The sequence below is a fragment of the Gekko japonicus genome, unplaced genomic scaffold (assembly GCF_001447785.1).
Source record: "Gekko japonicus isolate JY-2015 unplaced genomic scaffold, Gekko_japonicus_V1.1 scaffold1031, whole genome shotgun sequence".
Classification (NCBI taxonomy): Eukaryota; Metazoa; Chordata; class Lepidosauria; order Squamata; family Gekkonidae; genus Gekko; species Gekko japonicus.
Window position 1 is genome coordinate 105587 of NW_015177041.1, and position 10452 is coordinate 116038.

At 63.7% G+C, this 10452-nt stretch overlaps 1 protein-coding gene across 1 annotated transcript; it reads right to left on the reverse strand.

Annotated features, from left to right (window-relative positions):
- On the reverse strand, nucleotides 1–9426 carry BCL9L (B-cell CLL/lymphoma 9-like). Its single transcript, XM_015428055.1, has 7 exons — nucleotides 9084–9426; nucleotides 8827–8949; nucleotides 6770–6968; nucleotides 6375–6459; nucleotides 3766–6016; nucleotides 2244–2408; nucleotides 1–1794 (listed from the first exon to the last, which is right to left on the reverse strand). The coding sequence occupies exons 1-7, from the start codon at nucleotides 9382–9384 to the stop codon at nucleotides 728–730; spliced, it is 4191 nt and encodes a 1396-aa protein (XP_015283541.1). The 5' UTR covers nucleotides 9385–9426; the 3' UTR covers nucleotides 1–727.
- Nucleotides 9427–10452: the final 1026 nt, after the last annotated feature.

A 10452-nucleotide genomic window follows, 5' to 3' on the forward strand; every position in this document is an offset into this window, starting at 1 on the left:
GATGCAGGGTGGGGGAGGGGAAACAGGAACCGCACCGGTGCCCCCCTGGGCATCACAGCCCCTCCAAGGGCGACTGGGGGAGGGGTGGGACGGAGGGAGGAGCAGAAAATCCAACCCAAGGGGTTTCGGGCTTCCGAGGGCGGCAAACGGCTCTCAGGGAGACCTGTAAGGATGGGGCAGGGTGGGGTTTATTCCACTGCACAGCAAGTCCCAAGGCCCTGGTCCGCAGACAGCCCCACGGCCTGAGGGGGCGCAAGCACAGTCTGCCTCCCCCCCCCCGGGCCTTGAGGGGCAAGGGGCGCCTGGTCCGCAGATGCAGCCCAACAGACCTGTTCTGCAGCAGGGCGAAGCAGCCCCAAGCTGGGGGTGGGGGAAGAGAAGAAGTCACCCGCAGCCTCGGCCAGATGGGGGGTGGGGGTGGGGCAAGGCCTGCCTGGTGAGTCCACGATGAGCCGGCTTTGGGTCAGTGGGATTTTTTTGTTTCATTCCAAACAGGTTTTTGAGGCTTCTATTAAAACACAGAAATACAACAATTTCAAACCAGCAAAACTTTGTCGTCGCTTCCCCCCCTCCCACCTATTTACAGCTTTCCCAGTCCCTCTTGCACATCTTGGTTGCCTCTCTTCACAAAAAGCAGGAAGGAAGGAAGAATTCACACTCGGGAAAGATCCAATCCGATCGATCTCCGTGGCCAAAAGGGGCCGGGCCTCCGCTCCCGCCGGCGTCCTCAGAAGGGCAGGTTGGCCATGCTGCCGGCCCCCGGGCCCCCGTAGCTCATCTGGCTGTCCAGGGAGACGCTGCGCTGGCGCATGGGGTGGGAGACCATGAGGCTCTGCTGGGGGGGAGGGCCCATGAGGGAGCCCTGCGGCGAGAGCAGGTGGCCTGGCGGGGCATACATCTCGCCCGACACCGACATGCTGCGCTGCTTGGCCTGCATCAGCAAGAAGTTCTGCTGGGCCATCAGGTTCTGCTGGGGCAGCATCATGCCCTGGTGCATGCTGTTGCCCATCATGGCTTGCTGGGGCGCCAGGCCTGTCCTGCCCAGCACGGGCACCTGTCCGGGGTGGCACAGGGCCATGGAGCGCGGCATCATGCCCTGGGGGCCGGGCCGGGCGGGGGGCCCCTGCTCCACCATCATGTTCTGCAGGTTCATCAGGTGGAGATTGGAGGGGGGCTGGGCCTTGGGGGGGGGCTGCCCGTCGCCCTTCGGGAAGTACTGCAGCGTGCTGCTGGGCTTCTCGGATGGGATGATGCGCGAGAGGTCGAACTCGGGGATGCCGGTGGGCGTGGGGCGGATCACGTCGCTCAGCTCCGGGTCGTTCAGCACTGAGGCCACGCCGGGGAGCACGGGGGGGTACGGCTCCGGCATCCTCCCACCCATACGCTGTGGCGGGACCATCGGGCCGGGCTGTGGCGGGGGCAGCTCCTCGGGGGGCAGCCCCAGGCCAGGCGCGTAGTGCTGCTGCTGCGGCATGCTCGGCCCCCCGGCCCCGGGCAGGCTGCCCCCGTTGGCGGGAGGCTGCTGGAGGCGAGCCGGGAAGACCAGCTGGCCGGGGGGGCCGCAGGGCTGGCCAAGCGAGTCCTGGGCCCCAGGGGGCAGCATCATGGGGGTCGGGGCGCCGCTGTGCATGGGCAGGTTGGAGCCCAGTGGGCTCGGGGAGGACATGTTGGGTGCCGGAGGCTCGTGGGAGAGTGGCTGCTGTCCAGGGAGGCTGAGGGCCAGGGGGCTCGGAGCCGGCGGCACCCCCACCGAGTTCATGTGCAGCTGGCCGGACTGGCCGCTTCCTACGCCTGCTGGGGGGGGAAAGAGAGCCGTCAGGTCACCTGCAGCAGAGGAGGGCTCCTCGGAGATAAAACCACACAGCCGCAATGCCCCCCCCCCCGCAACTGGCACCACCGGCCGAGAGGTTTGGAGCAAGGGCCTCGTTCTACTCGGCCCTCCGCCTCTGACGCACCCCCCTCCTGCCATGGGGGCCAGGCCGTCTTGGAACGGGATTACCCTCCCCCAGCCCCTGGGGGACCTTCCGGGTGGAGAGGTGCGCTCTGCCCTGGTCAAAGAGGAGAAAGCAGGGGGAGCCGCCAGGCCCTCCAAGGGCACCACTGGGCCCCGGACACAGAGGGGCCCCAGCCGCTCACGGGGAAGGCTCGGTACTGTTGCCCGGGGCAGAGAGGGAGTTCTGACGAGGCCCTGCGGCAGCCCTGCAGAATCCTGCCGGCTCCCCCCCCCTGGCCTCGGGACCTACCCGCCATGGCCCCCGGCGGAAGCATCGGCCGGTCCGGCAGCAGCTCATCATCGGAGGTGGCGATCGTCTTGATGGCGTTGTGGTAGAGGGGGGTGGAGCTGGGCAGGGCGTACTTGGACATCTGGCTCATCATGAGGGACAGGGGGTTCTGGGACGGGGGCGGATCTGGAGAGGAAGGAAAAGGCAGGTTGGGGTTGCCGGGGGGCGCAGAGGAGCTGCTCCGAGGCCCGGGGGGCAGGGAACCTGCAACGGCAAACACAGCGAGCAGCTGAGTGGCAGCGTCCCTTCACGGCGGGGTCTGCTGGCCTGAGTCCCTCCAGAAAGGGGTGTGTGTGCATGCAGCTCAGAGGAGACCCCCCCCCCCCCCCCCCCCAGACACAGCTAGGCAAGTGCACCAATTAGGACCCAGGACAGAAGGACCAACGTCACAGTCCCTCAGCTGGTGCGTCAGGCATTTTCATAGAATCATAGAGTTGGAAGGGACCTCCAGGGTCATCTAGTCCAACTCCCTGCATAATGCAGGAAATTCACAGATACCCCCCCCGACCCCCCCCCCCCCAGTGACTCCTGGTCCACACCCAGAAGATGAGAAAACTGGCCTGGAAAAAAATTGCTTCCTGACCCCAAAGTGGCAATCAGCATTTAAGAACATAAGAACATAAGAGACGCCAATGTTGGATCAGGCCGATGGCCCATCCAGTCCAACACTCTGTGTCACACAGTGGCCAAAACTACCAGAGGCCATCAGGAGGTCCAGGACACTAGAAGCCCTCCGTTGCCCCCCCCCAAGCACCAAGAAGACAGAGCATCCCTGGCCCCAGACCAAGAGCCCCTATCTATACCTTGTGGCTAAGAGCCACCAATGGACCTCTGCTCCATATGCTTATCTAATTCCCTTTTGAAGCCGTCCGTGCTTGTAGCTGCCACTGTCTCCTGTGGCAGTGTGAATTCCATGTGTTCATCACTCTTTGGGCGAAGAAGTACATTCTTACACCCCTGGGTGGGTAAGACAGGGCCACGAGAACGAAGCACTGGGCAACCCGTCCTGCCCTCCCTCTCGTGATCTGCCTGAGTTCAGAGGATCCGCATGGCTGTCAGGTGGCCACCTGGCCTCTGTTTGGAAACCTCCCAAGAAGGAGAGCCCACCCCCTCCCGAGGAAGCCCGTTCCACTGAGGAACCACTCCAACTGTCAGGAAGTTCTTCCTCGTATTTAGCCGAAGACTCTTCTCTTCAAGGCTGGCTCATTAAGACAAACTGATTCCCAACCAAATACGATCTCCTCCTGTCTACCAAGGGAGAAACAGTTTTGCTGTTCACTGCTTACTTAACCGCTTTCTCTTGGATCACGACCGCTGTCAAACTGCATTCTGAGGGTTTCAAACAGATGGCTGGCCAGCTGGCCAGAGAAGCACAACTCGTGTTTCTATCTCAACACGGATTCCTGTTTGGGAGTCCCCGTTCCCCTCTTGCCTGCCCCTCCCCTGGCACCGGTAGACGGGGGAGCAGGCAGACGCCCCTTACCTTGCTCGATGTTGCCCAGGGGTGCAGAGTTGCTCATTCCGATGGCTGGCTTGCTCTGGCCCATGGCCGGGCTGGAGAGGGCATTCTTGGGTGACGGCGCCCAGCCTGGTGAGGACGCGGCCATGGATGGCGACTTGAGGTGGCCGGGCGAGCTGGCCGGGGAGCGGGCACTGAGCACGGAGCTGAGCACCTGAGGGGACCCGAGAGGCCCGCCGGGGGCGCTGGCGGCTGGCAGGTTGACCATGGCCGACGAGGGCGTCTGGGGGGACTTCAGGTTTGCCGAAGGGGAGGTGCCCAGAGGCGAGTGCACCTGGCTGAGTGTGGGGGACTTCAGGCGACCCACGCCGGGAGAGTTCATCGGCCCCATGTTGAGGGCCAGGTCAGACGGGCGCCGGCAGAGGCCTCGGGCAGGGGCTTGGGGCATGTTTGTGGAGGGGGCGTGGGTGGTCGGGGGCAGGGGAATGTGGCTGAGCCGGGTGGTGCTGCCCGCGGGCCCAAACATCTCCTGCGCGCTCCCCATCTCCTGCGACATGGCCGGGTACGGGCCCTGCCCGCCCGAAGAGAAGCCCGGCTGCCCTGGGCCGGGGAAGGGCGAACCCATCAGCATCTTGTGGGGGCCCCCCAGCATGGCTCCGTTGCCACTGGGGGCCCGAGCCCGGGCCACGTCCTCTGAGGGCACCAGCTCCGGGCCACGCAGCTTCTGGGACAGCAACATCTGCTGCTGCTGCTGCTGCTGCGGGGCCATCTGCACATTCAAGTTCATGTTCATGTTGACGTTCATGTTCATGTTGAGGTTCCCAGGGCCCAAGGAGGGTTCCATGTCCCGCAGCGGGGGGCTCAGCACCGCCCGCGCACCCCCAAACTCCAGGCCCAGCGCCTCGCTGGCAAAGAGGGCGGGCTCCACCTGCCGATGGGCCTGCATGATGCGCTCCATCTCCGCGCCGAGCGGCCGCTGCATCCCGCTCTGCCGCTTCTCCAGCAGCTGCTGCCGCAGTATCTCCTCCCGCGCCCGGGGCGTCAAGAAGCGCTCAGCCTCCCCCTGCCCCGGCGGGTAAGGCAGGTTGGCGGGGGCAAAGTTCCCTGGGCCCCCCATGGGCATCTCCTCGCTCCAGGTGATGCCGGGCCTCGCCGGGCGCTGCATGGTGCTCAGGGGGCCCAGGGCCTCAAGGGGAGGCATGTTCTGCATCCCCCCAAAGCCCCTCTGCATCTGGCTGCCTGGGAAACGCGGCCCCGCAAAGGGGGGGCGCATCTGCAGTGGCTCCTGTAGGGGCTCCCCGGGCAGGCTCCGCAGCAGCCACTGCTCCCCGGGCTTGCTGTGGTAGGGTGGCGGAGGCCCCCGCAGCACCATGCCACTCATGGGCTGCGGCGGGAGGAGCATCTCCGGCAGGGGCCGGCCTCCGTGCATGCCGACCTGCTCCTCCTTGCGCCGCTTCTCCTCGTAGTACTCCTCCTGCAGCTTGCGCCACGCCACCTGCTCGGGGGTGAGGCTGTCCTGGCCCAGCCGCTGCATCATCATGTTCATCTGCTGGCCCATGTCGACCCCAGGGGGCACGGCCCCCTCCTGCTCCAAGCCCGGCCCTCCCAGGCTCTGGGTCTGGGAGATCATGGACTGCAGAGGCTCTTCGTATTTCTTCATGCCGGCGCCAGGGGGAGGGGCTGGCGGCTGGGGGGGAGGGGCCTGGGGAGGCAGGAGGCCGCCTTCGCTCGAGCCTGGAGCCCCCTTGAGGAAGGGCTCTGCCTCGCCACTGCTGCGCAGGAGCAGCCGTTCGATGTCCCGCAGAGTCTGCAGCGAGCGTTCCCGGTGCTCCAGCTGCTCCTTGGAGAGGCCTTCCGTGCTCAGTGGGTGGCGGGGGCCGTTCCCAGCAGAGGGGGCCCCCCCGGGGGTAGCTCCTTCCCCGAGCAGGCTGTCTGCAGCACTCCCCGGCAGGGAGCCAGGGGCCGGGGGGGTGTTGGGACAGGTGCCGCTGGGGGCGGTGCCGCCGCCGCCACCACCGTTGCCCACCGAGTTGGGCGTGAGGTCCCTCCGGGCATCATCGGCGGCTCCCTCGGGTGGCAGGGTGCTCGCAGGAGGCAATGGTCCTTGGCCAAGGCCCAGTGGGGCAGAAGCCGGTGGCGGGGCCGGCGGGGGCACATGAGGCGGAGGCTGGCCCTGGCTACTTGGCGGCATGGCGGTCTGAGACTGCGGGGTGCTGGCGGGAGACGGGCTCATGGGCAGCGGCTCAGGGACTGCAGGCAGCTTGGAGGCAGGGACCTGCGAGGAAAGAAAGGGGAGGCTCCCGTCACAGTTCCCCCCCTCCGCTCAGCCCCTGGATCTGCAGCCCTCTCGCCGCAGCCACCCAGGGAGCCGGCACCGCACCGGGCAGAGTGCCCGACCAGGGTCTGGGAGGCCCGGGTTCAACTCCCCACTCGGCCTTGGGCCAGCCAGCCACCCTCACCCCCCTCCCTCCCTCCCTCCCAGGGCTGTTGTGACGGCATAATGGAAGAGAGGAGGACGACGGAAGCCACGTGGACTCCCCCATGTGGAGGAAGGGGGGGGTAGAAACGAGGCAAGGATTCTGCAGTTCAACGCAAGAGCCCCCCCCCACGCCGCCCCCTCACCCGCCTCCTACCTGGTCCAACTTGGCCCGGGGCACGTGCTGCTGGTGGTAGCCGAGGATGGAGTCTGCGCGGCCCTGGAGCACCGCCTCCGCAGCCCTGCAAGGATAGCGGCAGCCGTCAGGGAAGCTGCTGGCGAGACCTCGAGGCTCTGTGGGGGGCGGGGGACGGGCCACATCTCCTCCTCCCGGGAAGGGAAGGGCCAAGGGCAGGTGTGCCTCAGGACAGCCAGCCAGCCAGGAAGGCACCCCGGCTCCCAGCTGAGCCCTGGGATGGATCAACGGGAGAGGGAGGGGAGTGGGGGGCGGTCCTAGGGGAAAGACCCCCCCTTGGCAGAAGAGAGACCCCGGCGCCAGACCCAGCAGAGGTCAGCTGCGGAGCGCCCAGCCCGAGCCCCCAGGGCACTCACGTATTGGCCAGGTGCGTGGTGAAGACGTAGACGACCTGCAGCGGCTGCTTCCCTCCGCCACTCCCAGCCTCGGACCGCAGGCCAGGCGCCGCACTGTGGGGGGTGCCGGACGCATTGCTCTCACTCAGGGCGGGCAGCGCATTGGGTCCTGTGCCCAGCTGCGAGGCCGCAGTCATCGCCGACTCTGCCACATTACAATCTGTGAGGCGAGGAGGAGGTCAGAGGGACGGGGCGAGCGAGACGCTCCCACACAGCCAGCCCCTGGGGGCAGGCCATCGTAGCCCCACCACCACCACCACCACCACCACGGCTGCCCTGTCACCACCGGGTCTCCCTTCCAGCGCTTGGCTTCCTGCACAGTGTCCAGCAGGTGGCAGCACACAACGGGAACCCTCCAAGTGTGACTGGCTAGGATGGGGGGTGGGCACAGACTTCCCACCCCAGTTTGGGACACTTCGGGTCCCGCCCCCCGCCCACCAATCCTTTCAGCAACCGCTATGTCCTAAGATGGCATTTCCTGCTCAGACTTGTGCAACAACATGGGGAGATGCCCCCCCCACCCGTGAGCAATGGAGTTCAGTGCGGTTGCCAGCTACACAGCCTGCCCGTCGCCGCCGCCAACCCCCCCCCCGCCCGGGGGAGTCTCTGGGGAGTCTGGCTCCCGTTAGGAGAGAGGGGGCAATTCCCAGGAAGTGGAAGACGGTGGCCGTGAGGGGCGGAGGGAGAAGAGCAAGTCTACTTGGGGTGGGCTGGGGGGGGGGGATGTAAAATCAGGACAGGATACCCTCCCTCAGAGGCTGCGCATTTGCCACAGAAAAAAGCCACTTTAAAACTGCCCCCCAGAGTGCTGGAGGACTTGCTTTCGGCCAGCAGTCAAGAGGGGCTGGTGAGCATCAACCCGGAAGGAAAAGGGACAGTGGGAAGGCGCACCCTCCTCTTGCCTCCATCCAAAGTGCGCGCGCACACACACACACACACACACTGAGTGCTGTTGCCGGAGGCGTGGGGGTCTCTGGGTCCCAGCCCTTCTCCAAGCACCCCCCTCCCGGTGGAGGGAGGGAGGGGGGCGTTCTCAGTGCCGCCACTCCAGCCATGGACCACCCCTCCTCACAGCCACGCCAGGTCACCCGGCACCTACACAGACCACTTGGAGCCGGCACATGAAACCCATCTCCTTGCCTCTCAGGGGTGGAATCCACGGCTCCTGGTTTTGTGGCCGAGTGGCTGCAATTTGTTTCTAACCGGACCCACCCTGTTTGGAGTGCCTTCAAGGCAATACTGTAAGGCTCCCGAGGGGGGGGGGCACAACTCCACTATTCTGTGCAAAGAGGGAGGAGGCGGAGACCCACAGGCAAGGCTCCCTCTAAGCTGTGGAGTCCTGTGAGCAAAAATTCTACTTTGTGAGCCGCTGGCATTAAAGTTGTGAGCGGGTGATTTGGCTGCTGCATAAATTAGTTTGCTCTGGAGCCCTCCTCCCTGAGCTAAGACAAAAATGTGTGAGCCGGAGGCTAAGAAACTGTGAGCTAACTCACACTAACTCAGCTTAGAGAGAACACTGCCCACAGGCTGCCCCCCCCCCAGCTCTTCCTCGCCTGGACTTCTCCTCGCCCCTCTTGCTCTGCAAACCCACAAACAGACCCAGGGAACTTGGGGGCAGCACAGGGACGCTCTCAGAGGCTGGGGACTCTGGACCAATGCTCCCTCTAAGCTGTGGAGTCCTGTGAGCAAAACTTCTACTTTGTGAGCTACTGGCATTAAAGTTGTGAGCGGGTGATTTCACTGCTGCATCAATTAGTTTGCTCCGGAGCCCCATCCTTCCTGAGCCAAGGTGAAAATGTGTGAGCCGGAGGCTAGAAAACTGTGAGCTGGCTCACACTAACTCAGCTTAGAGGGAACACTGCTCCGGACCCGGGGGTGACACAGCCCCCGGGACGTCCATCTTGCCACTTCTGGGGGGAGGGGGGGGAGGGGAAGGCGTGGCTTGAGTTCCCAAGTAACCCCTGCAATGCCCCGAGACCCCCGGGGGCCCCACGAGGCAGGGGCCAAGCTGGACTCACTGTGGGAGCTGCCACCGAGCGCCTTCTCGTCCTCCTCGCTGTCGGGGCCGGAGCACCACTCGTCCCCGCTGTAGGGCTGCTTCCTCTCCAGCACACAGCGCCGCTTGCTCCGAGGAGCCACTTCTCCTGCGAAGAGGGAGAGAACAGCCTGAAGCCCCTCGCCCGGTAAGACACCCTCCCCCGGGGGTCAACGCCGCTCCACACCCTGGCTGGCCGGCTGGGCCGCCCCCCCGCCCCCACCCCGTGGGCTCCCTCACCTTTCAGCTCCTTGTCCAGGGAGGCCGCACGGACTTCTCGCCGCTCTCCCGAGTCCACGGAAACGCTCCGCTCCCGCTTCACTTTGCCTTTCAAGGCCCCAAAGACGGGGAGGGGAGCCGGGGTGGGCTTCAGTCCAGAGTTGCCGGGAGGGGGCTGCCCCACTTTGCCACCATGGTTCCCGGCCCCCACGCCCTTCGCGCCCAGGTGGCAGGCGGGGCCTTGGCTCACATTGTGGGGCTGGGGCTGGGCGCTGCTGCTCCCTGTCTTGCCATGATTGGTCAGCTTACTGTCCGGGTGCATTTGATTGGCTAAGGCCGGAGGAAGCTCCAAGTCTCTGCGATGTCTGCCTGCCACAGGGGAGAGAAAAGAAACACAGGGGTCAGCCAGGGTGACGGCCTCAATCCAGAAGCACCGGGGGCAGGTTGCGTGGTCCCCCCCCGTCAAGCTAAAGCCACAGCATACAGAATCATAGAGTTGGAAGGGACCTCCAGGGTCATCTAGTCCAATCCCCTGCACAATGCAGGAAATTCACAACTACCTCCCCCACCACACCCCCAGTGACCCCTGTTCCACGCCCAGAAGATGACAAAAAACCTCCAGGACTGCTCCCTAACCCCAAAGTGGCGGCCAGCATTTCCCTGGGCCATGAACAGCTGATCAAGGAACATTCTCAAGACTCAAGACAATATTCGAGCGTATTCTCGACAAATCTGCTGTTCAAACAAAAGGTATTCCTTCACAGGTCTACAAATCTTTGCTGGAAGAGGAAAAAGACAAATTTATGTCTAATAAGACAGCCTGGCACAAAGACCTTCACAAAGAGCTATCCACCCAACAATGGTATCAAATCTGGAGCTCACACGCTTGCAAATCCAGAATCTTTTCCATACGGCTACAGTTTTTCAAACTCCAAACACGGTGGTACCTCTCCCCTGTAAGACTGCGACATATGCACCCAGACTATAACCATCTCTGTTGGAAATGGTGCGGGAATGTAAGTGATTTTTTCCACTGTTGGTGGGAATGCCCGGCAGTACAATCTTTCTGGAGACAAGTGATAGAAGAGATCGCAGCAATCACATCCCAAAAGCTTCCTCTAGAATCCTGCAGTAATATTATTGCAGCTAGTGGACAGAGACTCCCAGAATATGAACATCTCGACTCTCACTTCCACTCTACTAGCCTCTGCAAGGCTAACTGTGGTGGCTGCTTGGAAATCCCCAGACCCACCAGATATTAGAATGTGGAGAAATAAATGCTGGGAACACTTCGTAATGGACAGGATTGCTGAAACTTTCAATGACAGAAAACACATGGCCTCAAATACAAAATCTAACTTTGTCAAAACATGGTTCTCCTTCCTTCAGT

Coding starts and splice junctions, on each gene's coding strand:
- BCL9L (XM_015428055.1), bottom strand. CDS start 9,384: ATGCACCCGGACAGTAAGCTGACCAATCATGGCAAGACAGGGAGCAGC. Junction 8,950..9,083: donor CCTGGACAAGGAGCTGAAAG/GTGAGGGAGCCC, acceptor TCTTCGCAGGAG/AAGTGGCTCCTCGGAGCAAG. Junction 1,795..2,243: donor TCCGCCGGGGGCCATGGCGG/GTAGGTCCCGAG, acceptor TTCCCCCCCCAG/CAGGCGTAGGAAGCGGCCAG.